Here is a 27,899-nt window from a genome sequence, read left to right on the forward strand (position 1 = left end):
CCCACTTTTTATGTAAGAGCTACCCCACCCAAGGGAGCTATCACATGCCTTCAACATGGTTCCCACCGTGGGTGGTGGGGGAGCTATCCCACGAGTCATTTTCTGCATGGAGTGGAATTACTAACGTATTATTAAAAGGACAGTTTGGGTTTGAACAGAAATCCTTCCAGCTGAATCTTTGTATGTTGCAAATGTTAAAAGCTTTTAGAACCTTGTCCAGATTTGCTTAAAGTAATAGAATGTAAGGATCAAGTGAGGTTAGGCATCTGAAAGTGCTTAATAATAATAACAGCAGCAACTAATAATTTGCTGAGCAATTGTTGTGTTCCAGGTAATGTTCTGAGTGCTTGCATGTACTCTTCAGAAACAGTGAAGTAGGCATTATTATGAACAACCCATTTTACAGTTAAGGAACCTGAGACACAGAGTCATTCACCCAAGGGCAGGTAACTAGAAAATGGTGGAGCTGGGATTTGAACCCAGGGGGCTTTGTAAACTATGAAGCACCAGAGAGATGCCAAAGAATGTTATCACTATTCCTGACTGATGTTTGAGAATTCAGACCGCTTACTTGGAGATTTTCCAGAAAAGGAGTGGCTGGACACCAACCAGGTGGAAAAGCTGGGTTCTAAGTTTCACACTTAGGCAGCAAATGCACCTTTTCTATGATACTAGATGCTGTCTCAGGAGCTCAGTGGGGAGAAACAATTTGCCCAAAGTCAAACTGAAATAGCATCCAAGTTGGAGGTGGACCTAGGTGTCTGTCAACATGACTCTCCCCAGTCGAAGAACATTAGAGCTGGAAGGGATCTTAGAGAGAGACCTACTCATTTCATAAATGAGAAAACAGAGGCCCAGGGAGAAGCACCGGTAAACGGCTGGAGACATTCGGACGCTCTAAGTAAATGTCTAACTTTACGTAAATTCCTTAACTTTTCTGTACCGTAGTTTCCCATCTGTAAAATGAAGGGCTAGGTCGGGGACCTCAAAATTTTCTTCTAGATCTTTCTTTGAATCACATTACAGCATCCAGTGGGGTCCATTTTCTTCTAAGTCATTCTGCTCATGACAGTGGTGGGACTTAAAAGGCACAAGGCTCTGGAGTTTTCACTTTGTCGGCGTCAGGACACTCTGGGGGAAGCTTCTTTAATATGGTTCCCTTCTACGTCACTATAAAGGAAGTTTCTGAGACCTGCAACCAAATGATTTGGAACAGTTCGGCCAAGGTTATCTTTTTTTTTTTTTGCGGTATGTGGGCCTCTCACTGTTGTGGCCTCTCCCGTTGCGGAGCACAGGCTCCGGACGCGCAGGCTCAGCGGCCATGGCTCACGGGCCCAGCCGCTCCGCGGCATGTGGGATCTTCCTGGACCGGGACACGAACCCGTGTCCCCTGCAACGGCAGGCGGACTCTCAACCACTGCGCCACCTGGGAAGCCCAAGCCAAGGTTACCTTTATCTTGACATTTCTGGCTCCTTTTCTTATTTCATTCAACTTTATTCCCCGGTTTCTCGAGTCACAGACTTGACTCTATTTGTAGCCTTTTATAGAGCTCCGAGGTGGAAGGCAGATGGAGATTTCCCGGCCCTGTGGTCAGGGAGGTGGAGTCGGTCAGTTCTGGAGAAGAGCTGTCAGAACCCATACCCCCCACTCGAGCCCTGGCTCCTAATGCATCTCTCCATGGCCACCAGCCTCCACTAATACTTAGCTAGTCCCCAATGTACCTGGAGCAGCTTGCTCAGACCCACAGCAAGGAAACCAAGGCTGCAAGAGTGTCCAGGATCCAGAACAATTCAATTCAGTGAGCATGATGTAAGTACTGCATGCCAGACCCTGCACTGGGCACAGAGCACCAAGAGAAGTGAGATACAGGAATCTCGCTAGAGTAGTTCCTAGCTGCATGAGAAGCTGGGTGATTACTGAGCAGAAGTCAAATAACTGAATCATGCAAGATGCAGAGATAGCACAGAGGTAAGGTTGGCACCCTCTGAGTATGTTAGGAAAAGATTTTCTGAAGGAGGTGGTATCTGAACTGCATTTGGAAGGACAAATAGGCAGAATGGGTAGGGATTTGGGTCACTTTCTAGAGAGGGTCTCCTGACCCCGTGAATTCAAAGGTAAGCATAACTCAGTTGCTGTCTCTAGGGGCGGTGGTTTATAAACTTCAAAGGTAGCATTAGAACTGATTTGAGTGGAGGGAGCTGGGAGGGGCGGGAATCTGCATCTTTTTAAATAAATGCCTCAGTCTCTCCTTTTCCTAAACTCCTACTCCTGAAACACTCAAGACAGGAGCAGAGCCCAAGGTTGGGAGGTGGGAAAGACTGTGGCACACAACCAGAAGCAAACCTGATGGTGCATTTGAAAGACACACACATCCCAAGTAGCTGTGAGCAAAATGCTGGCTTTCAAATGATGGAGGGACCAGGATGAACTTGTTATCTGCTTTGTCTTAAATTCCTGCCTTGCAAATAAGTATTCAAACATAGCTACTTACCAATCTATCTTAACCAACCCGCCCTTATCTAGGGCTCTCTGCCAGGAATGAGATGAATGTGAAACGTGGTGTTCTCCCTGTTTCCTCATCCTCTCTTTCTCCTTTCACCCTTCCAGTGTCATCTTCCCACACTCCTCCTGCTTTCTCCTGGGTGAATTTTAACTGATCTTAAGGACCCATTCAAAAAGGCATTTTGTGGGGCTGCCTGGAGAAAATTTTTATGATGACTTTTTTTTTCACAATTATAGGAAATCTCAGAAATATGTAAAGAAGATAGTTTTCTATCAAATCTTTTCTTTATTAGTTGTTGTTTTTATAGAATTGGGATCATACATTTTACAAAGACATGGGTAAAAGATGGAGCATATGATAGACACATTCTACTTTTCACCACACCTGGAAACCAACCACTTCATAGTTTTAAATCATGTGTTTTTGACTAAACATGCTATTATGAACATTTTCACAATGTCATTAAATAATCTTCAAAAAAAAGATTTTAAAGTATCATATTCCATTGAATGGTTAAACCATTATCTCTTTTCCTGCTATAAACTATCTCCTATTCCCTGTGTTACCTATCCCCTTTTTTTCCTACTGTAAATAACACAGTAACGAGCATTGTTATATGTAAATCTTGAGCATGTCTGTGATTAGTCCCATAAGAAAGATTCCTAGTAATGGTATATTCTGGGTTAAAGGGAATGTACATTTTAAAATCATCTAGTGCTGTAGCCTTCCAGAAATTTTGTAATGACCTATGTTTCTTTTTTTTTGAATTTTATTTTATTTATTTTTTTTATACAGCAGGTTCTTATTAGTTATCTATTTTATACATGTTAGTGTATATATGTCAATCTCAATCTCCCAATTCATCCCCCCCCACCCCACCCCCTGCTAAAGATGCACTAAACATTCTTTTTTTTCACACACACACACTGTATTTTATTTTTATAAGAGATAAATAAACTGATACCAAGCATTGTAAATGGATGACCATAACAAAAGCAACAATGATTGCAATTGCCAAACATGAAACACACTCATACTATGTCATAATATTGACATTCAGTCCAGTAATCCTCCACTGTAACAGCTCCTTTACTTTGCAGTGAAAATTGATTTGTATATTTTTTGCCTCTGAGTCCTTGTGGGATTTTTTTTTATTCAAACTGAAAGTCACCAAAATTATAATCATCCTCATCAGTTCACTCAGTCCCATGTAATTTTTTTTTCATCTTGATCTTTTGTTAGCACTTTTATGAATTCATCAGTTTTCCATTAGAGTTCTGAAAATGCTTATTCATTCAGTTCAGCAGTATAGTCAGTTACCAGAAACCTGTACTTGTCTGAGTCTTTTCCATGAATTCCTTGAAAATGAAACACTTTTATAGGAACGTTTTTGCAAAAGCATCAGAATACACCCAGAACTGTCTGTAAATGACAAAAGACTTAAAAATGACCACGGTTAAAGATTTGATGAAAGTTAATAATAATGCAATTGACAAGGAAATTTAGTTATTTCTGAGATATACATTTTAAAGTAATAACTAGAATTATGACTTATAACATTATACCAGAACATATAAGATTTATAGAAATTTCATGCAATGTCTGAAACATTTATGTTAACATATTTCCATACAAATGACCCAAAGAAAGTTTAGTATTAGTTGTGTTTTTTTTCTTTCTTTGTTTGTTTTTTTATACTGCAGGTTCTTATTAGTCATCAATTTTATACACATCAGTGTATACATGTCAATCCCAATCGCCCAATTCAGCACACCACCATCCCCACCCCACCACGGTTTTCCCCCCTTAGTGTCCATACGTTTGTTCTCTACATCTATGTCTCAACTTCTGCCCTGCAAACCGGTTCATCTGTACCATTTTTCTAGGTTCAACATACATGCATTAATATACGATATTTGTTTTTCTCTTTCTGACTTACTTCACTCTGTATGACAGTCTCTAGGTCCATCCACGTCTCAACAAATGACTCGTTTTCGTTCCTTTTTATGGCTGAGAAATATTCCATTGTATATATGTACCACATCTTCTTTATCCATTCTTCTGTCGAGGGGCATTTAGGTTGCTTCCATGACCTGGCTATTGTAAATAGTGCCGCAATGAATATTAGGGTGCATGTGTCTCTTGGAATTATGGTTTTCTCTGGGTATATTCTCAGTAGTGGGATTGCTGGATCATACGGTAATTCTATTTTTAGTTTTTTAAGGAACCTCCATACTGTTCTCCATAGTGGCTGTATCAATTTACATTCAGTGCAAGAGGGTTCCCTTTTCTCCACACCCTCTCCAGCATTTGTTGTTTGTACATTTTCTGATGATACCCATTCTAACTGGTGTGAGGTGATACCTCATTGTAGTTTTGATTTGCATTTCGCTAATAATTAGTGATGTTGAACAGCTTTTCATGTGCTTCTTGGCCATCTGTATGTCTTCTTTGGAGAAATGTCTATCTAGGTCTTCTGCCCATTTTTGGATTGGGTTGTTTGTTTTTTTAATATTGAGCTGCATGAGCTGTTTATATATTTTGGAGATTAATCCTTTGTCTGTTGATTCATTTGCAAATATTTTCTCCCATTATGAGGGTTGTCTTTTCGTCATGTTTATGGTTTCCTTTGCTGTGCAAAAGTTTTGAATGTTCATTAGGTCCCATTTGTTTATTATTGTTTTTATTTCCATTACCCTAGGAGGTGGATCAAAAAAGATCTTGCTGTGATTTATGTCCAAGAGTGTCCTTCCTATGTTTTCCTCTAAGAGTTTTATAGTGTCTGGCCTTACATTTAGGTCTTTAATCCATTTTGAGTTTATTTTTGTGTATGGTGTTAGGGAGTGTTCTAATTTCATTCTTTTACATGTAGCTGTCCAGGTTTCCCAGCACCACTTATTGAAGAGACTCTCTTTTCTCCATTGTATATCCTTGTCTCCTTTGTCATCGATTAGTTGACCATAGGTGTGTGGGTTTATCTCTGGGCTTTCTATCTTCTTCCATTGATCTATGTTTCTGTTTTTGTGCCAGTACTATATTGTCTTGATTGCTGTAGCTTTGTAGTATAGTCTGAAGTGAGGGAGTCTGATTCCTCCAGCTCCATTTTTTTCCCTCAAGACTGCTTTGGCTACTCGGGGTCTTTTGTGTCTCCATATAAATTTTAAGATGATTTGTTCTAGTTCCGTAAAAAATGCCATTGGTAATTTGATAGGGATTGCATTGAATCTGTAGATTGCTTTGGGTAGTATAGTCATTCTCACCATATTGATTCTTCCAATCCAAGAACATGGTATATCTCTCCATCTGTTGGTATCATCTTTAATTTCTTTCATCAGGGTCTTATAGTTTTCTGCATACAGGTCTTTTGTCTCCCTAGGTAGGTTTATTTCTAGGTAGTTTATTCTTTTTTTTGCAATGGTAAATGGGAGTGTTTCTTTAATTTCTCTTTCAGGTATTTCATTTTTCGTGTATAGGAATGTAAGAGATATCTGTGCATTAATTTTGTATCCTGCAACTTTACCAAATTCATTGATTAGCTCTAGTAGTTTTCTGGTGGCATTTTTAAGATTCTCTATGTATAATATCATGTCATCTGCAAACAGTGACAGTTTTACTTCTTCTTTTCCAATTTGTATTCTTTTTATTTCTTTTTCTTCCCTGAATGCCGTGGCTAGGACTTCCAAAACTATGTTGAATAATAGTGATGAGAGTGGACATCCTTGTCTTGTTCCTGATCTTAGAGGAAATGCTTTCAGTTTTTCACCATTGAGAATGATGTTTGCTGTGGGTTTGTCATATATGGCCTTTATTATGTTGAGGTAGTTTCCCTCTATGCCCACTTTCTGGAGAGTTTTTATCATAAATGGGTGTTGAATTTTGTCAAAAGCTTTTTCTGCATCTAATGAGATGATCATATGGGTTTTATACTTCAATTTATTAATATGGTGTATCACATTGATTCATATGTATATATTGAAGAATCCTTGCATCCCTGAGATAAATCCCATTTGATCATGGTGTATGATCCTTTTAATGTGTTGTTGGATTCTGTTTGCTAGTATTTTGTTGAGGATTTTTGCATCTATATTCATCGGTGATATTGGTCTATAATTTTCTTTTTTTGTAGTATCTTTGTCTGGTTTTGGTATCAGGGTGATGCTGGCCTCATAGAATGGGTTTGGGAGTGTTCCTACCTCCACAATTTTTTGGAAGAGTTTGAGAAGGATGCGTGTTAGCTCTTCTCGAAATGTTTGATAGAATTCACCTGTGAAGCCATCTGGTCCTGGACTTTTGTTTGTTGGAAGATTTTTAATCACAGTTTCAATTTCGTTACTTGTGATTGGTCTGTTCATATTTTCTGTTTCTTCCTGGTTCAGTCTTGGAAGGTTATACCTTTCTAAGAATTTGTCCATTTCTTCCAGGTTGTCCATTTTATTGGCATAGAGTTTCTTGTAGTAATCTCTTAGGATGTGTTGTATTTCTGAGGTGTGTTGTAACTTCTCCTTTTTCATTTCTAATTTTATTGATTTGAGTCCTCTCCCTCTTTTTCTTGATGAGTCTGGCTAATGGATTATCAATTTTGCTTATCTTCTCAAAGAACCAGCTTTTAGTTTTATTGATCTTTGCTACTGTTTTCTTTGTGTCTATTTCATTTATTTCTGCTCTGATCTTTATGATTTCTTTCCTTCTGCTAACTCTGGGTTTTGTTTTTGTTCTTCTTTCTCTAGTTCCTTTAGGTGTAAGGTTAGATTCTTTATTTGAGATTTTTCTTGTTTCTTGAGGTAGGCTTGTATAGCTATAAACTTCCCTCTTAGAACTGCTTTTGCTGCATTCCATAGGTTTTGGATCATTGTGTTTTCCTTGTCATTTGTCTCTAGGTATTTTTTTATTTCCTCTTTGATTTCTTCAGTGATCTCTTGGTTATTTAGTAATGTATTGTTTAGTCTCCATGTGTGTTTGTGTTTTTTACGTTTTCTTCCCTGTAATTCATTTCTGATCTCATAGTGTTGTGGTCAAAAAGGTGCTTGATATGATTTCAATTTTCTTAAATTTACTGAGACTTGATTTGTGACCCAGGATGTGATCTATCCTGGAGAATGTTTTGTGCGCACTTGAGAAGAAAGTGTAATCTGCTGTTTGGGCATGGAATGTCCCATAAATATCAATTAAATCTATCTGGTCTCTTGTGTCATTTAAAGCTTCTGTTTCCTTATCTATTTTCATGTTCATTGATCCGTCCATTGGTGTAAGTGAGGTGTTAAAGTCCCCCACTATTATTGTGTTACTGTCGATTTCCTCTTTTATAGCTGTTAGCAGTTGCCTTATGTATTGAGGTGCTCCTATTTTGGGTGCATATATATTTATAATTGTTATAGCTTCTTCTTGGATTCGTCCCTTGATCATTATGTAGTGTCCTTCCTTGTCTCTTGTAACATTCTTTATTTTAAAGTCTATTTTATCTGATATGAGTATAGCTACTCCAGCTTTCTTTTGATTTCTTTTTGCATGGAATATCTTTTTCCATCCCCTCACTTTCAGTCTGTATGTGTCCTTAGGTCTGAAGTGGGGCTCTTGTAGACAGCATATATATGGGTCTTGTGTTTGTATCCATTCAGCAAGCCTGTGTCTTTTGGTTGGAGCATTTAATCCATTCACAGTTAAGGCAATTATCGATATGTATGTTCCTATGACCATGTTCTTCATTGTTTTGGGTTTGTTTTTGTAGGTCGTTTTCTTCTCTTGTATTTCCCACTTAGAGAAGGTCCTTTAGCATTTGTTGTAGAGCTGGTTTGGTGGTGCTGAATTCTCTTAGCTTTTGCTTGTCTGTAAAGCTTTTGATTTCTCCATCGGATCTGAATGAGATCCTTGCCGGGTAGAGTAATCTTGGTTGTACGTTCTTCCCTTTCATCACTTTAAGTATATCATGCCACTCCCTTCTGGCTTGTAGAGTTTCTGCTGAGAAATCAGTTGCTAACCTTATGGGAGTTCCCTTGTATGTTTTCTGTCATTTTTCCCTTTTTGCTTTCAATAATTTTTCTTTGTCTTTAATTTTTGCCAATTTGATTACTATGTTTCTTGGTGTGTTTCTCCTTGGGTTTATCCTGTATGGTACTCGCTGAGCTTCCTGGACTTGGGTGGCTATTTCCTTTCCCATGTTAGGGACGTTTTCTAATATAGTCTCTTCAAATATTTTCTCTGGTCCTTTCTCTCTCTCTTCTCCTTCTGGGACCCCTATAATGCGAATGTTGTTGTGTTTAATGTTGTCCCAGAGGTCTCTTAGACTGTCTTCATTTCTTTTCATTCTTTTTTCTTTAGTCTCTTCCACAGCAGTGAATTCCACCATTCTGTGTTGCAGGTCACTTATCCGTTCTTCTGCCTCAGTTATTCTGCTATTGATTCCTTCTAGTGTAGTTTTCATTTCAGTTATTGTATTGTTCCTTTCTGTTTGTTTGTTCTTTAATTCTTCTAGGTCTCTGTTAAGCATTTCTTGCATCTTCTCGATCTTTGCCTCCATTCTTTTTCCAAGGTCCTGGATCAATTTCACTATCATTATTCTGAATTCTTTTTCTGGAAGGTTGCCTATCTCCACTTCATTTAGTTGTTTTTCTGGGGTTTTATCTTGTTCCTTCATCTGGTATATAGCCCTCTGCCTTTTCATCTTGTTTATCTTTCTGTGAATGTGGTTTTTGTTCCACAGGCTGCAGGACTGTAGTTCTTGCTTCTGCTGTCTGCCCTCTGGTGGATGAGGCTATCTAAGAGTCTTGATGGGAGGGACTGGTGGTGGGTAGAGCTGACTGTTGCTCTGGTGGGCAGAGCTCAGTAAAACTTTAATCCACCTGAGTGTTGATGGGTGGGGCTGGGTTCCCTCCCTGTTGGTTGTTTGGCCTGAGGCCACCCAACACTGGAGCCTACCTGGGCTCTTTGTTGGGGCTAATGACAGACTCTGGGAGGGCTCACGCCAAGGAGTTCTTCCCAGAACTTCTGCTGCCAGTGTCCTTGTCCCCATGGTGAAACAGAGCCACCCCCCGCCTCTGCCGGGGACCCTCCAACACTAGCAGGTAGGTCTGGTTCAGTCTTCCCTGGGGTCACTGCTCCTTCCCCTGGGTCCCAATATGCACACTACTTTGTGTGTGCCCTCCAAGAGTGGAGTCTCTGTTTCCCCCAGTCCTGTTGAAGTCCTGCAATCAATTCCTACTTGGCTTCAAAGTCTGATTCTCTAGGAATTCCTCCTCATGTTGCTGGACCCCCAGGTTGGGAAGCCTGACATGGGGCTCAGAACCTTCACTCCAGTGGGTGGACTTCTGTGGTATAAGTGTTCACCAGTCTGTGAGTCACCCACCCACCAGTTATGAGATTTGATATTACTGTGATTGCGCCCCTCCTACCATCTCATTGTGGCTTCTCCTTTGTCTTTGGATGTGGGGTGTGTTTTTTGGTGAGTTCCAGTGTCTTCCTGTCAATGATTGTCCAGCAGCTAGTTGTGATTCTGGTGTTCTGGCAAGAGGGAGTCTGACCTATGTTTCTTTACAGTAGTGAGAGTATGTGTTCTTCCTACTCATATCATTGGTTGGTATTATTTATCATTGTCTGTTTGTTTACCTCTTATGGCCTTATTCCTTCTGTCTTGTTTTGGAGCTGACTTTGTAGCTCTCCCCTTGTTCTCTGAAGGATGTAGCAGGGTCACAGTGCACCTCATCAGTACTTAGCGTGCACTTCTAACTCCTTCTGACAACTGTATAGTGTAGAACTCCCAATCTGGTCCCCATAGGAAGCCTTGCAGGTTTCATTTTACAACATGCAAAACATGAACAATCTTTTCCTGATTATAAGACAATAAAAAAAAATAAATTAGTGAGAGTAATAGTAATATAGCTACCCAAAGAAAAACACTAACAACATTTTGAGATAGATCCTTCCAGACATTTCATTCTGTTTATGTGCATTGAGTGTTAATTACCCAAATGGAATCAAGTTAAATAGTCTATTTTATAATTTTTAATATCTTTCTTGTCAATAAATTAAAATTTAGAGGGACAGTATAGTTTAGTAGTTAAAAGCATGGACCCTGCAGCCCTCTGCCTGGGTTAAAATCCCACTCTGCCTATTTACTCACTTTGAGACTTTGAACAAGTCACTTAACTTCTTCTCTGTGCCTCAGTTTCTAGAACTGTCAAAGGAGATAATAATTATTCCTATCTTATATGAACATTGTGAAGATTAAATGAGTTAATATATAAGACAGTTAGAAAACTTAAGAATATTCTGTGTTGACACAGCTGTATTAGCTATTAGTATTTATATAATATACATATTTTAAAATATCTATTTATTTTGTAATTATAGAATTACAGAAGTAATAAGTAATTTTCATTATAGAATATGAAAATATTACAGAAATAAATAACGTGCAACTTAGTTCATATGCACCAAAATCTGTCCATGTGCACAATATATACACTAAACCATTATTTAAACTGTGGTTATCTAAGATAATAGAATTATGGGGGACTAACTTTCACTGCTTTTTTTAATGTATAATTTTCTAAATCGAAATAATTTTATCATATTAGTATACATTTTTATAAGCTTATACACACTATTTTGTAATTTGTTTTTCTTACTTGGTCATATAAGTTAGACATCTTCTATGTCAGTGTTAGATTGATTTTCCTCATTCTTTTGGACAACTGCACAATATTCTCCTGCATGGCTGTGCCACAATTTGTCTGACCAATTCCTTACTGATAAATTTTTCCTCCATTATTTTTGCTATTACAAACAATGCTTCAGTGAACATCTTTCCATGTACATCTATGTGCACTAATGTGAGGGTTTTTATAGGAGAAATTCCTAGAAGTGGAACTACTGGCTCAGTGAGTATATAGATTTTTAAAGGTATTTCAAACTCATTGCCAAATTGCCCTTCACAAATGTCATACCAATTTAAACTCCCACCAGCAGTGTATAACACTGCTTGTTTTCCCACACAATGATGAGTATCACACAACAATGTGTATCATCCTATGCTTTCATCTTTGTCAGTCTAATAATTGTAATGGTATTTCTTTGTCATTTTAATTTTCTTTTAATGGTGGTGAAGTTAAAACGATTTTCATATGTTCAGTGATCATTTGTGTTGCTTATGAAAATTGCCTGCTCATTGTCGGTTATTGGCATGTTTGACTTCCTTTTTTTGTCTTTTTTTTAACATCTTTATTGGAGTATAACTGCTTTACAATGGTGTCTTAGTTTCTGCTTTATAACAAAGTGAATCAACTATACATGTACATATATCCTCATATCTCCTCCCTCTTGCGTCTCCCTCCCACCCTCCCTATCCCACCCCTCTAGGTGGTCTTTTGTGTCTTATTGATTTGTAAGTACTTTATAATATTCATTATAGTAAATCTCCATCTAGTATACATGTTGCATATATTTTCCCTGCTTAATTGATTTTTTTTTCAACGCTTTTTTCTCTCTTCTTCAAATTGGATAATTTCTACTGATCTGTCTTCAAGTTTGCTGACTCTTCCCTCTGTTTTCTCTATTCTGCTAGTAAGCCATCCATTGAATTATTTAATTTCAGATATTGGTCTTTTTCCCAGTTAAAATTTTCCATTTGGTTCTTTTTTATATATTTTCTGTTTTGCTGCTAAGAGGCCCCCTCTTTTCATTTGTTATGATCATATTTTCCTTTATTACACTGAGAATAGTTATCATAACAGCTTTAAAGTCTTTATCCAATAATTCCAACACCTGGATTATCTAAGGGTTAGTCCCTGTTGATTGTCTTTTACCTTGAGGACAAGCTACATTTTTCTGGTTCTTTGTATGTTGAGTAATTTTGGATTGTATCCTGGACATTGACTTCTTCTTGATTTTACATTTTGTTTTAGCAGTCTACCTGAGGTAGACTCAAACTGCAAATTCTATCTCACCTATGGTGGGCAGCAGCCCAAGTTTCAGTTCATTTTTAAAATTTTTAGCTGGACTACTTGTAGTTTGCTTCATATATGCCTAGCTCAGAGGTCACCCAGAAGCTTAGGCACAGTTTATATACAAATCTGGGTTCCCCCTTTCTGATTCTTTCCTTTCTAAGACTTCCCCTTCAATCTCTAGCAACCCTGGTTAACCCAGGCTCAGTTTCTTATCTCCCCAGGTCAGAAAGATGTAGGCTGTCTGTTGGAGTTTTTACTGCCGTGCACTTTACCTCAACTGCAGGTAGCAGTTGTCCTTAGGGGCAAGTTGTCCTTAGGGGCAAGGGCACCAAAGTACAACTTGCCCCATGCTGGCCCCTTCCTAAAAGTTTTGGCACCCTCCCCAAATCCTCCTGCTTTGTTTACTCTCAGCTGTCTTTTGTATTTTTTCCCCCAGTTTATTGTTTTCTGCAGAAACGACTGTCTATTATGAGCTTGTTACCATGCTGGAAACAGAACTATAGTTTGTTTCTTTGTTTATTTGGTATATGCGAGTTTAATATTTTTACCTAGTCACATTTATCATTCAGAAGTTGGTTCTCTGCTTAAAACTATCTTCTCCAACTCATGAGTATAACAAAATTTTTTTCAAGTTGGATAGAACTTGAATTTATGTCCGACTTACTTACATTTTCTTCTACGTTGGACCCAAAACTGCCAAGCCAATGTTTATGTAGTTGCTGTGGGATTGGAGAGGGGGAGACTAGAGGGCAGAATCAAGAATGTATATAGCTTCGGCTAACTGGTTATACCTGCTGAGGGAGGGGCCAAATGACTGAGACATATAGATTGGGAGACAAGGGGCTGCCACTGATGAAGAACATTTTAAGACCGGTATATGTCATTCGTCAATCCGGACCTCAGCCCAAGGGCTTTGTGGCTCTTAGCCAGACCTGGCACTCTTGCTGCAGCCCCATTCATTTTCATCCCACGTGAAGTACAGTAGTGTACCCCAACAGGATGCATAGGAGAAAGCTGTGTGGGTTTGCTTGCTGGATTCTGGCTCTAACCTAGATCTGTTCTGCTCCTCAGAAAGGCAGTAGAACATGGTGGTCAAGGACCTAGATTTTGGAGTTAGGCATACCTGGGTCCAAACTTTGACTCTGCCATTGTTAGCTGCTTGACTTCTCTGAGCCTCCGTTTCCCCTTTTAAGAGATGTGCATAAAAATAGTACCCATTTAACAGTGCTGTGAGAATTTAAGTGCGACAATGCTTGCCAAGGTCTAGCAAAATATCTGGAACAGAGTAAACTCACTTGATGAGTATCAGGGTGCTGCACTGTCAGATCAGAGATGTGGTGTGTTGCCACTCCTCTGCTGTGTGGCCTTGGCCAAACTCTGTAGTCTGTGATTCTGTCTGCAGGAATTTCCACGTCTGGAACGAAGCCTGGTTTACACGGACTGACCTAAGCCCATCATACAGTGGATGGCAGGTTCTGGACGCCACCCCCCAGGAAAGGAGCCAAGGTAAGCAACCCTCTGACGGCCCCCTTCTCTGGGTTTGGCTCTAAGTCATGACCTCTCGATTCTTTATAGTGGTGGACAGCGGCACAGCAAGGTCACCCTAATCCTCTCTACCTCCAGAGGGAAAGGAGGGATTAAAACAAAAATATTTTGAAAGTAGATTTCCCTCCTAATTTTCTTGGTTCAGGCTGCTATTAAAATGGCTGCCATACCTGCACTCACATGGCTGCTGCAGAGGCCCTGGCACATGCCCTGCGGCAAGGGAAAGGAGCCGTCCCCTGCCAACCATGATTCTCCTGCACCACCTCTGGTAGCCCATCCCTCCCAGCACAGAAAGCTTCCAGTTCCCCATCGCTTTGGGACTTAACCCAAATTCCCTGGCTCAGTTCCAGACCTCCGTGATCACGGCCCCCATCACCTCTCTCACCTTCACATGTGTCCCCTGCCAGGCCGAGCTCTCCTTCACGCAGGCTGGCCCGGCCCCATTCCTGTGCTCCCACCTCTGGCCACACTCCCATCAGAGCTTGGGTCTCAGGCTCTCCAGGAACCTTTCCCCTTCCCTGCCCTGACCTCCAGAGCATTCGTGTTCGTTACCCTCATTTTCAGTTGTTTCTTTCAAACTTAAAAAAAAATCATAAAGGTCATATAGGCACATGGTTCCAAAAAAATTCAAATCATTCTAAAAGGACTTACAATGAAAATGAAGTCTTACTCTCTTCCCCAACTGCAGCGTCTCTACCAGAAGCAATGAACGTTAGATTTGGGGAACTTGGGTGTGAGGAGGGTAACCTTCCAGATATATTCTAGGCCACTATTCAACCTTTTCACTGCAACCCATTAGCAGCTATAAAATCAAGTTAATGGGTTGTGACCATCATTTTAAGAAATGAAATAGAATATCATGGAAAGGGGTGGGGAAAAGGAAAGGAAAAGAAAATATCAGGGTGCATTGGTCATTAAGAATAAGAATTGTCCTGTGGAATTTTTGTTTCAGGGTCATATATGTGCCATGATATAAAATCTACTTATTTCTAAAGGTCATGGTTAAAAAAAAAAAAAAGGCTGAAAGTCACTGTTTCAGGCTCATAAAAGCATGTGTGTGTGTGTGTAAACACACATTGTAAACACAAATGGAATAATACTCTTGTTTCTATTCTGCTGCACCTTGCTTCTTTTCAGCTAGGCACTTCATGAATGAAACTATATCTGTATATCTATACCTACATCTACATCTATATCCATCCATCCATCCATCCATCCATTCATCTATGAATCTATCTATCTGTCCATCTCTCTATGTATCCATCTACCTACCTACCTATCTGTCTGAGCTACCTATGCTGAGTGCTCGAGAAGGGATGATGGTCAGGGCTTGGGAGCCCAAAGAAGCATGACTTCCCTGTGGGCTGGGTATGCAGAAAAGTCTTCCAGGAATAAGGGGGTGATTTGGGAAGAACGATTTGCAGAGTAGAAAAGAGGCAGCCCTGAGCACAAGACAGCAAGATTTTCCCCTTTAGTAAACAGACTGAGGGCAGTGGGTCAGCACAAATTATGCACCCACAGAACACAGGATTGGGCTGTCTTCTGTGGAGGTGGAGTCTCACCAGAGCACTATTGCAGAAGATAACAATAGCCCCGGAATGCCTTGCTGAGTGCCCAAAGAAGGGGGCAGACTGTTGGGGTTGAAGGAGTTTGGCGGGGTAGAGGCAGGGGAGTTGGGTGGTCATGGGTGGCCCCCAGAGGAGCAGGCCATGGGATGTACTGTTGCAGATGGGCCGGGGTTTGACATGTATCCCACCTCTGCACCCTGGCCCCCAGGGGTGTTCCAGTGTGGCCCTGCTTCGGTCGTCGCTCTCCGAGAGGGTAATGTGGACTGGGACTTCGACATGCCCTTCGTCTTTGCCGAGGTTAATGCCGACCGCATTACGTGGATCTACAATTCCTGGACCGGCAGGCTGAAGAAGAATTCCTCAGACCCTTACACCGTTGGCAAATTTATCAGTACCAAGGCGGTGGGCAGCAACTCTCGCATGGATGTCACCAACAATTACAAGTACCCAGAAGGTAGGAGGGGGTGTGAATGGGCTGTGCCACCCAGGGCTTAACGGTGGGAAGACAGCTCTGAGGTGGAGAAGGAAAAATTGCTCATACTCCTTCCACATTGTCAGCCAATTCTGCATGAATGGTAGGACTGCTCCCTGGCATCTAATGCCCAGCTCCCCAGACTGTTTCCCAAGGGAACAGAACCGTCATGAAAAGACTCTGTACCAGTGGGAATTTGCCATAGGACTCAGGCAGCTGCCAGTCCAGCTCATCTCCAGCTGTGTCCCTTTGCCAGTTACACAACTGGGATGACAGCGCCATGACTGAACATCACAGGGAGAAACATGGCCCCCACGAGAGACCACCCAAGGGCCTCTAAGTCAGCCCACTCCCCTAGCCTCTAAGAAACACAGGCAGGAAACATTCTCTGAAAAAAGAAATGGACAGTCCCCCAAGACGTGGGGACTGCTTTGTCTGCTTCAGAGGCCTCCCCAAAAGCCAGATGAGGTGGGCTTACACCATGAGGACAATGCCCGAGTCCCTGAAATCTTAAGCATCCACATGAGTGCTGGTCTCCCTAAAGTCACCTAGAAGCCTAGTTGCTACGAGGCCACCTTTAACACGAATTACATTTGTTGCTCTATTTAGGAAGTTGCTTTCAGAGTCAGAGACTTCTCTCTTTGAGGAGTCTCAATAGTGACCAAAGTTCTACATTTGAAGGTGATGTTCATTTTTAGAAACAGGCAAAAGTGAATTAACGCTTGCTCTAGCAGGCCAATCACTCCTTAATGGGGTCAACATGTCACTCTTTCTAAAATACTTTGAAATAGTTCCTTCAGCTGATGCTCACTGTTGGTTCTGAGGTGTCAAGAAAAGTGCTCTCATGAAGGTGCCCACGTGCCCCCAAAGTGAACCCCACAGCTCCGTACCCTGCTGACGGCTGCTGTTGGCTGCCATTTACAAAAGAGGAAAGCTGAGCAGGGGAGGTGGGCTCTAAGTCCAGGTGGATGAACCTCTGGGTGTGGTATTTGTGGCCATTTTGAGGCACGACTCTAGGGTGATGAGATTGGTGCCCTCAGTTGGACCCCAGTCCACCTATGCAGGCCATTCCCCCCAGCTGAGGTCAGATGGCCTTTCTCTCAGTCAGTAAACATGTACTGAGACCTCCCCAAGTGCCCACCCACGCTTGGCTCTGGGAGGCCAGGAAGCATCCTGCAGATGAGCCCCTGCCCCCGCAGAGTTCACAGGCCAGGGGGACAGGCCGGTGTGTGACAAGAATTCTCAACAGTGTCATGATATAGGAACAAGAGTAGGGGCCAAGGAAAAGATAACCCTGGGCAGGAGGTGAACTCCATCCTACCCCTTATAACCGTGCAACCTCAAGCAGGATTCTTAGCCTCTCTGATCCCTCGTTTTCTCACCTGTAAAATGAGAAGAGCAAGGCCTGTCTTCAGTGGGATTTAAATGAGCTAGTGTACAGAAAGTGCCAAGGGCAGTGCCTGGCACATAGTGAGGACTTAATAAATAGTGATGGTTTTTTATCAACTTGAACATCTGTAACCTCATTGGAATGACCTCCCAGAGGGACTTCTGAAGTTCACTGCTTACACAGTTGTGTGATTCTGTGGGGTTCCTTACCTGACTGTCACACCCTGATTCTGCTTCTTGGGGGCTCTGGCTGTCCCAGCCAAACCTCCTGAGCAATGGGAAGGGGCCACAGCCAGGTTGGGGGATCCCTGCAGAACCCCTGGCGATGACCTAGCCCCTGTGTGACAGCTGAGTTGATCACACCGCCTGTTGTTGACAAGTCCTCCTTACCTAATGATTCCAGCTTGTGTCTGATGGCCCCAGGGAGGAAAAACTCATAAAATGGGCTGCTAAGCATTGGCGCAACAGCAACACCAAGGGAGAAAACAGTAGCAGGAAGCTTGGTCTTGAGTAAGCCTGGCAGGTGACCTATGTAGCTATGTAGGCTCTGAGCCTCATTGTGCATAACACAACTGCTTCGAGGTTCTGGGCACAGAGGCTCAGCTCCCTGCACAGCCATCAGACCTGGGTGTGGACTTACAGCTCGGCTAGAGAGTGGGAATGCACCAAAGGGAACCCAGCCCACCAGGAGCCATCAGCCTGGGTAATTTGGCTGCCTGTCTTCTTTTCAGTAAGGTGTGCGGGAGGAACTACTAGACTCAGGTCTAGACTTCTGGGGACTGGCCCTCCTTCTGCCCCTAATTCCCAGATCACCAGTCCCTTGGGCCAGTCGCTCCTCCTCTTAGGGCCTTAACTCTAAAGGTTGGCCTCTGGGGTCTCTGCCAGTTGTTACATGTAACTTATGGGAAAGACCTCACTAAATTGTAAAGTGCTTCTACTAAGCCATCTGATGCCTTAAAATTTCACAGGTTGGTTGTAAAGCGCTTCTAATAAGTCATCTGATGCCTTAAGATTTCACAGGTTGGTTGTAAAGCGCTTCTAATAAGTCATCTGATGCCTTAAAATTTCACAGGTTGGTTGGGGAAGTTAGGGGGCGGGGGCAAAAGTATGGTCATTCTTTGTGTACCTCTGTCAGTGTTCCTGGAAGGTCAATACCTTCTCCTTGATAGTGGGTCTATCTTCAGGTCAGGCAGGGAGCCTTATGTGCACTGTGTGGTCTACCCTGACTCAGAGGCTTGGAGTTGGTTATCAGCTCTTAGCACCCCAAGAGCCGTGATTTTTAGGCCATGATCTTGGCCATTCTCCAGGGACTGTTTATAGCATCACATTCAGCAGCACCCATGACCCAAGTCAGAATCAGAAACCCAACCTGTGGTTCAACCTTTGTGTTTATGAAACCTGAACTCTCTTGACAATTTAAACTAGTCATAACCTGGAACCATAACAACTGCGGGAAGTTCTCATCAACTGACATGGACAAAAGTTCCACTCTTCAGTTCTCAAAGCATCTTTAGAAACAAAGCAGAATAACATGGTAAACTGGTTTGAAATTTTTTTCAATGAAGTGAATTCTAAATCATAACCGTTTCTTCACTTAAGAACTTATTGTAATCTTTTTTAGCTCAGTTTTTGTTATTTTTAAATTATCTGTTTTTTCTTTGTCTCACGAAGGACCACTTACCAAAGAAAGAAAGAAGGAAGGAAGAGAGGAAGAGAGGAAGGAAGGAAGGGAGAGATCTAGCCTAATTAGCCTAAGCAAAATATCAAGCCATATAGTAATTTTTTGCACCTTTCCATACATCTCCATGGAAATTTAGAGCTGATTGGAACAGCTGGGATGTGAGCCTTGTATTAAGGAGAATGAAATGGAGACCTGCAGAGGTCAGACACTTGCTTGAATCAGAATCGTTGTGCAAGCTGCAGAACCAGCGTCAGTTCCAGGTCACCCTTCCAGGCAGGATGCTGTCCTTTGTCCAGGTTGCCACCGTGTCCCTGAGGTGCTTCTCTCTTTTCCCACCACACAGGTTCCAACCAGGAAAGGCAAGTGTTTAAAAAGGCTTTGGGGAAACTTAAACCCTACATGACATTTGTCCCAACATCTGAAAGAAGCTTGAGAGAAGAGGAACAGAAGCCCAGCATCTCCGGGAAGTTCAAGATCACTGGCATACTGACAGTGGGCAAAGAAGTCAACCTGGCCCTGATGCTCAAAAACCTAACGAGTGATTCAAAGACAGTGACGGTGAACATGACAGCCTGGACCATCGTCTACAATGGCACACTTGTACACGAGGTGTGGAAGGAGTCCGTCACCCTATCCCTGGGTCCCAGTGAAGGTAACTCATCCTGTAGGTTGCTGGGGTACCATGCACCCAAGGTAGCTGGTATTCTCTTGGGATTGGAGAGTTCCTGTTGGAACTGAGTCAACTGATTAAAGAAGGAACAGCACATGGCCTCTGTGGTCAAGCCTGGGGTTTTGAAGTTTTGGAGGCTGCTATTATGGTGAACAGTGCAAGCCAGTGTGTTCCCAACCAAAATCCTTTTATGCCCTGGGGGAAGAAGGAGGGAGGCTTTGGCAGTTAATAGACACACTGCAAATGCCCCTTACAGGTACATACCACATTGCCCAGAGGGCAGAGTACTTCCTTATATACTCATATGTACTATCACATTTGACCTTCTAAAAGGACAGATTTCAGTATTCCGTTTTACAGAGGTAGAAACTGAGGCTTGGAGAGATTGTGACTCGCTTAAGAGATTGTGTCATAGCTAGCAGGTGGTAATGCCAAGTCTTGGTCCTAGATTTCCTAATGCTAAATCCAGTGCCACCACCCATTTTCTAGGTTTTATTGCTGCCACCCCTCCCCCATACCAGCTGCCACCCTACCCCACCCCTCCCCACCCCACAATGAATCACTTTCTGGGTTCGACCCTAGAAGGGTTGCAATATACCACAAGGTCTTGAACCCTCTCCAATGTTCCCCCATAGCTGCCAATGGGTGGGTGGAATTTCTTGATTCCCAGCGACAGTGATAGGTTTTCTTGGAGATCTGAGCCTCTGGGAGGAACCGTGACTCTGTACTCCTGGGTAGCATAGACGGGAGGGGACCAAAGTAGAGGAGAGAGAGTCTGGGGCTGTGGAAGGATTAGAATGCAGGTGTGCCTACATTGGCAAAATCCTTCAAGCTGTTATGAAAAGTCTGGACTTATACAAAGCAGATTAACGGGGGGGGGGCTATTTGCTTCACATAAGGAACTAATAAAAACTGATTAATTACACAGTCCATCTTGAAAGAATTCTGTCTGCAGAGAAACTGCAATACCTCTGTATTACACCTGTCAGAAGGCAGCATCCCTAGCAACCTCTCTTCTGGCAGAATTTAGCAGAAATCTTCCCCGTACCAAGAGCAACTGCCTGGCTGTTATTTACCTTCAAAGCTCAAGGGAAGAGATATTTCTGTAGAGCAAAAATAATTTACGTGAGATAAATGGTTTTTAAAAAGCCAGACTTCTGCCAGAGGCAGCAGAGTGAACTGGGGAGGAGAGGAAGGAGGCAAGTGAAGCGGTCCTGGAGGCCTGACATCATCACCTACTTCCTGGGCGACACTGTTAAGTCCCCCTCTTTTTCTGAGCCTCAGCGTTCACTGTCCAAGAGGGCTGGACCAGCTGATGCAAGGGCCTGCGTCTCCACATTTGGGGCAGGCTAAGTAAACCCCTCCAGTGCTAAAAGCAGAGACAGCTCCTTCCTCACAGACTTTCCTCAAGGGGTGTATGACCCTGTGGATGCGGGGCCCCCCCCAGACCACCCAACATGACTGCACAAGGGAGGGGGGAGTGCCCTGCACCCATTGGAAGGGGAGGACCCTCGCTGCCTGCCCTGCGAGTCAGAGAGGGGCCTTGAAGCTTGGGGAGGAGCCAGATAAAGGGAGGAAAGCTGGGGAAGGCCTTTCCATCTGAGGGGACCTTGTGAGTCAAAGCTTGGAGGTGATAAGGTACCTATTTTGTCAAAAAGACAATGAGAAGCATGGGAGGGAACGTTCTTTTGAGGGACAGAGTCACGAAGGGCCATACTGAGGGCTCTGCACTTTATTCCTGAGGCAGCGAGGGGCCATGGAAGATTTTTGAAGTGACATGGAAGAAGAGTGACATGATTTGGGGGGGAAAGTGCTTCTAAAGCCTATCTTCTGTTGTGTGTGAGTGTCTTGGAAGCAGGGGAGACCGGAAGTGGGGAGGTGGTCCAGATGCTGTTGCCATAGAATCCCAGGCTACTGGATGACCGGGGAGGACCCAGGCGCTTATTTAGCCCTGGCTTCCCTTGCTAGTTATTATTGTGTTGTCATCATTACTGTTTTCATCACTGGGCAATGAGGTAGTACTCGTATTCTTCCCCTGCTCCTTAGAAGGAAACTTGCCCTCTGATATTTTCCAGGACAGGGAGGAGGCTTCAGCCCCTATGAACCCATCCAGCCAGAGTCCTGGGCTACCCCTGGCCCCTGCTCTGCAGCCTGCCCAGAGCAGACAGATGTTTCCCACAGGGCCTGGCAGGGAGGGCTCAGGCAAGCCTGGGCTGCAGATGTTCCCAGCCAGCTCACATCGACTTGGCTTGGCATCAGCTTTTAAGGTTTCGACCCCACTCCCTCTCACTCTGCTCCCTGACTTCTCCTTCCAGAAATACAGCATCCTGTAAAGATCGCATATGCTCTGTATGAGAGGTACCTGAAGGCAGACAACATGATCCGGGTCACAGCCGTGTGTGAGGTCAGCGACGAGACAGAGGCGGTGGTGGAGAGGGACATCATCCTGGACAACCCCACCCTGACCCTGGAGGTAAAGGGGTGCTGAAGGGGTGCCTCTCCAGCCAGCCCAGCCCTTCCAGACTACAGAGAGGGCCCTCCCCTGCTGACGGGCCGAGGACCGGGCCCCGCTCGGCTCCAGCCTCTGCCAAATGGATCAGCCAAGAGTTCCACTCAGAGTAGCGTCCTTGGGACTTCCTTAGTGGTCCAGTGGCTAGGACTCAGAGCTTTCACTGCAGGGGGCGTGGGTTCAATCCCTGGTCAGGGAACTAAGATCCTGCAAGCTGTGTGACAAGGCAAAAAAAAAAAAAAAGTAGCATCCTTGCTCCCTGTCTGGCAATATCCACAGGCACGTTGCCCTGTGGCTTCTTTGGCTGCAGCTCTAGACCCGCTGGGGATGCCAGCTGAGGATGGCCAGAGGGGCTCTTCACCTCACTTGCTCTGGACATCTGCTGTGTCCTGGGCTGTGCCAGGCTTGGGAATCACAGGGGGCCACAAGGGGTGGGTCCTCACTGCGGGAAACCCACAGGCCAGACCCCGGACACATTTGTAGAGCAAATCAGAAATGGGCATAACTAACATGCATCTCCCAACTCTAGACCCCAGAGTTACAGAATTGTGGACTCTTGGAGACCTAGTCTCGAGCTCCCACGTCCTGCCATTTCACATATCAGTAAACTGAGGCCCAGAGAGGAGAAGGGAATTTCCAGTTACTGCCAGAGCCAGGGCTAGACCTCAGGCCCTTTCCAGGGCATCCAGCACGTCCACAGCCAGCAACAGCATCTTCCTAGTGGTTGAGAATGAGGATGCCTCATTTTTTGGCTGCAGGCTCTGCTCCCAGGCTGCCTCTCAGGAGCCCAGGCATGTGGGGGCTTGCAGGTCGGCGTGAGGCACTTGGTGCCATTCTGTTCCTTCCTCAGCACTGGGGCTGGAAGTATTTGGCTGACTCCAAGGCTGTCCCTACCCACGCCAATCCCAGCCCAGTGTGGAGGCTGCCAGAGCCAGACAACACAAATCTGAGGAGTGAGAGCCTGGCAAGGAAGGACAGGAAGACAAATGGGTCAGGAAGATGGGGTCTTCCCATGGGATCCCATAGAGAGCTCCATGGGTCCTCCCGAGGCTCCTCCCAAGTCTGCTGTACCATCTGCGCCAGCGGTCTAGACAGAGATTGCCTGTTTTTTTTCCCATCGCAGTGCCACTAGCTTCCCTAGCCCCAGATTTCTAGAGTACTTGTGGCTGCCCTAGTCCCACCCTCCCTAAGCTACATCCCAGCTTCAGAGGTTCCTAATGTCAGACAAAGGGCAGGGGGATGCAGGGCACCCACTCCATGCAGCTAGCCTGCAATAGAGCTCTATCATTGTCCTGGTTAGTCTAGACTGTGCTTCAGAATAAGGGGAGGGGGGTGGTCCGTCACCTCCAGGGCTAGGGAGGGAGTGCCACCCCTGTTGTGGGCCCATCACAGTGGTTGTGAAACAGAAACAACCCACCCCCCACCATTGGGCAGGACTAGAACAGAGTTCCTGAGCTCCAGGCTCGCCTTCTTTCCTGCCCACCGAGTTTTCATCCTCAATCCATGATTGTCCCCTGAGTGTAGAAGCTTCTCCTGCTTCCCAGGACGTTTCCAAGAAATGCACCCCATCCCTGTAGAATGACAGGCAGCAAGTGTCATTTCCCACTCATCAGGCTGTGAAATGAAACATTCTGCATAAAAATTATCAGTGTTTAAATGAAGTTAGTTTTCCCCCATTATATTCCCTTATCCAATATCCTCAAACCTGCTTATAGCTTTCTCTTTTATTCAATACTTTTACTCTACATCTTTTAGACTTCCATATCAAATCAGCTTTGTCTTTCAAGAGAGTGTAACATCTTTTAAAAGAAAATCAGAATACACACAGCCTGGAAATATTCCATCAAAAACTTTCTCATTTAATCTTTTTAAAGGGCATCTGCTCTTTCTTCTTTTGGGTATCTTTGTGTGAATTTGCTCTTAACGCAACCTCTCCTTACTTCAGCCTTCAGAGAATCAAGACAATCTCATCTTGATTGAATGAATCAATGCATAGCTCACTCAGAGCAGGGCACGTGGGTGATCTGTATGAAAAGATAATAATTTGGGTAAAATCCTATTATCTTACTTGACGCTGATTGGGAGTAGACATTGAGGACTTTAGAACCAGACCATACAATCTGAACTTTGTTCCAAAGGGTGATGTCCTTCACGTTGGCCCATGACCTACTGACAATCAGACACAGTCTTCTGGTGACTCTTATCCTCTTCTTTGGGTGCATGCACAGATTTAGGTCAATAGGACAGGGTGGTAAGCAACAATAAAGAAAGGAAAACAAATACACAAAAATCTCAAATTGAATATCAGTGTGAAAAATATGGCACCGTTTATGTACCCTTGTGTCCCAATGACATAAAATTATGCTTCATTCTTCAAATCTTGTCATACACTTAAATGCATTCCATGGGAGAAATTATGGTATAGATCGTGGTCTCTAAAATGTTTCAGTTATGCACAAATTATTGGCAGGCATTGCAGGGTCTAGCAAGAAGAGCAAATGGCTCTGGAACCAGAAAGGCCTTGGCTATTGAATCAACCTGAACTGCAGATTTATTACTGTAAAATGGTTGTAGTGAGAATTGGTGGCAAGAAAAAACAAAAAACAAAAACCAAATGAACAAAAAGCAGCGGCCTCTAAGGATCCTCAACAGAGAAAAGAAATCCACCAGTCACCCAGTTTCGGTTTCTGTTTCCAAAGCGCTTTCTTCTGCATCCATGATCTCTTTTGGTCCCTTGTAGCCCAGGGAGGGAAGAGGGGAGGGATCGGCCCTCTTCATCAGGGAGAGAGTCAAGGCCCAGGGAGATGACGTACCTGCCCAAGCTTGGCAGCTTTTCAGCAGGAGCACAAGCTTTCATCTTTGGGAGCAAACAAATAGTCCAGGGTGCTTCTCTGACCAGAAACCTAGGTTTCTCCAGCCCCTGATCAAGGACCCTGTGCAGACCACATGTGCCACGTCCTCGGCAGTGGGGGCTACCCTGCCCGAGGTGAACTGAGAAAGGGCCCATGAACCCGGCTGGGAATTTAAGCCCTCTCAGCCGCTGCGATGTGCTGCTTCTCCTCCACGCCTGGGTGTCCTGTCTGTATCCTGGGGATGACAGCAATTTCCTAGGAACTCCCTGCATGATGTCGCTGGAACTTAGGAGGAATAAACCTCCTAAGGATGGTTAGCCTCCCTTCCTTTGTCCTCAGCAACATCCTCCCCATCCCCAAGCCTCCGGCGCAGCCCCATTGGCTCTCATCAAGGGCAGATGAAATGAACAGCCCAGCCCTGACTCTGTCAACCCCTCTCCCCACAGGTGCTGGACCAGGCGCAGGTGCAAAAGCCTGTGACCGTGCAGGTGCTCTTCTCCAACCCGCTGGATGAGGTGGTGAAGGACTGCAAGCTGATAGTGGAGGGGAGCGGCCTGCTGCTGGGCACCCTCAAGATCGAGTGAGTCCCAGGCTGAGGGTCCAGTGTGGGATGGTGGGAGGGGGGGCAGAGGGGCCCTCCCCAGAGCCCGGGGCAGGGCAGACAGAACTCCTCTAGCCTCTGAACTTGGGAATCTGCACATAGGGATACACGTTTGCATTTGGTTTGGAGGTTCACCAAACTTGAACTCAAGGGAAGTCCAGGTCACCAGAGCTTGGAGCTGGTCCTCATATTTTGGGGAGATGATGGGATCCACCCACTGCCCCTTCCCCTGCTGAGGGGTCCCAGAGCTGAAGGGGTTTGATGACCCAGGGTGGCAGCTAGAGGGAGTTGAAGGAGCAGTGACCTTGACCAGAGCAGGACTTGAGGCCTCACGCTGACTCCTGCCTTTCCCCATCAGCATGCCAACCCTGCACCCCAGGAAGCAGTCCCAAGTGACTTTTGAGATCCTGCCCACCCGGAGTGGCACCAAGTATCTCTTCGCCAACCTCTCCTGCAACAAGTTCTGCGCAATCAAGAGCATGGTGTCCATCAAAGTGAACGAGTGAAGGGCCCAGGTGGCCCCATACAAACTTGGGAACACGGAGCAGGCAGGGCTCAACTGTGGAGTGAGCCCCCTGCCCACACACACTGTCCAGCCTGGGAAACTCACTCCGTCCCCCAAGGCGGCCTGGACGCCGACCTCCAGGCTCCAGCACACACCCCTCCCTTGCTCCCAGGCTGGGCCGGTTTCACCCTGGCCTGCAGCTTGATCACTTTTGCACATTCCCCAAGCTTCTCCTCAACACTGCCCACTCTGTGAGCTCCATGACCCTGCTCAGCCCTTATACCCTCAATGCTGTGGGCATGGAGTGGCACCTGACCCAGCGGCTCTCCAAATGGATACGGGGGGAGAAGATGGTCTGGACTGTTTGCTGATCCCCAGCCTGCAGTTGGCACATTCCTACTCCTCTCTTAGGCCACTATGGAGGTGGGGGGATGATGGTTAGCCATCTGTTGTAACACTCACAACCGCACCCTCAAAATAAATGTTAAAAAGAGCGTGATCACACAGCACTGACTTTACAGGACTGCTGCTTCAACTAAGGTGGTGGAGACGGAGATGGGGGGGCTGGGGCCATGTCCTTTTGGAGGATAGATGGCCTTGGGGAGGCCGTGCTCTCTACGTTCCAGTGTCCAAGAGGAGTGAGCTTGTTCTGTGTGGCTCCAAGTGCAAAACTAGGGAGACGTTTCAAATCAGTTTAGGAAACCTCTCTAAGATGATGTCCAAAAACAGATTGGCTGCCTTGGAGCAGGCAGGGAGAGCCTTGGAGGGAGCGTCTTGTCCAGGCAGACTTCGGGCACTCTCTGTGTAGCCAGGCAAACTCTTCCAGGGTCTCTACAGGCGTCAGAGTGAGAACGGACTTCAAAATCTTCACTGGAACCCTTTCACAGAGCAGGTGTGGGTGGTGGCCCAACCTCTGCTCACACTGGACTCACCCCAACTTGTGGCACACTCCTCCTCTTGCAGCCAGAACCCTGCTAACTCCACCAGAACCTTCTCTGCCTTCACACATGCTCTTAGGATTCCTCAGTCTTTGCCCCTTGAAATAACCCCAAGCAGATCCCAGAGCTTTCCGTCACTGGTGCTGACTAACCCCATTTTGGCAATCATGCCTCCCTGTTTGGATATAAGGGACCAGTCCAATCTACACAGAAGCTTCAGTCTCACATCCAGCTCAAAGCTTCTGCCCTATGCTCAGCTCAGGCCTGACCTGGGCTTGCAGAAGGAGGCACTGTGCATGCCCCCTCTTCCTTCCTCCTTCCCCTCTTGTTGCCTGATCCATCAGAGTTGGAGAAGGGAGAGAGGAAATTACGAGAAAAATGACAAAGTTCGATTTCACTGGTGTTGATGCAGCCTGGCCACGGAAGCCCACCGCGTGGCTGGCATGTAAGTGCAGGCTTTCTGTGTTGCATGTCTCCAATGTGGTCAACATGCCCCTCAGACTCGGCCTCTGGAGGTTCTCCCCTACCGCTAACTGCTCTGGAAGTAGTGGTCCTATTGTGATGGTTTGAGCCCAGTTCCGTTTCATGGGCTCCACTGCCCTGCCGCAGACGCCTCCTCTCCCCCTTCTGCATCTCAAGCTGGTCCAGCCTCAGCTTCCCACCTCCAAGTGCCCCAGGTGGGCAGTCAGCACCAGAACCTGTGTCCATACTTGCTCCTGGTGTCAAG

At 44.8% G+C, this 27,899-nt stretch overlaps 1 protein-coding gene across 1 annotated transcript in view; it reads left to right on the forward strand.

Annotated features, from left to right (window-relative positions):
- Window positions 1-26,235, forward strand: part of LOC308628308 (protein-glutamine gamma-glutamyltransferase E-like) — a gene marked incomplete at both ends in the record, with an annotated part of 35,112 nt that extends 8,877 nt beyond the window's left edge. The window contains 6 exons of the mRNA XM_081255138.1: window positions 13,845-13,948; window positions 15,764-16,009; window positions 19,441-19,749; window positions 22,083-22,240; window positions 25,575-25,708; window positions 26,088-26,235. Of these exons, the coding sequence (XP_081111264.1) occupies window positions 13,845-13,948; window positions 15,764-16,009; window positions 19,441-19,749; window positions 22,083-22,240; window positions 25,575-25,708; window positions 26,088-26,235 (1,099 nt within the window). The remainder of the gene's footprint in view (window positions 1-13,844; window positions 13,949-15,763; window positions 16,010-19,440; window positions 19,750-22,082; window positions 22,241-25,574; window positions 25,709-26,087) is intronic.
- Between the last annotated feature and the right edge of the window lie 1,664 nt (window positions 26,236-27,899).

The sequence above is a fragment of the Mesoplodon bidens genome, assembly GCF_964165515.1.
Source record: "Mesoplodon bidens genome assembly, chromosome: 15".
Classification (NCBI taxonomy): Eukaryota; Metazoa; Chordata; class Mammalia; order Artiodactyla; family Ziphiidae; genus Mesoplodon; species Mesoplodon bidens.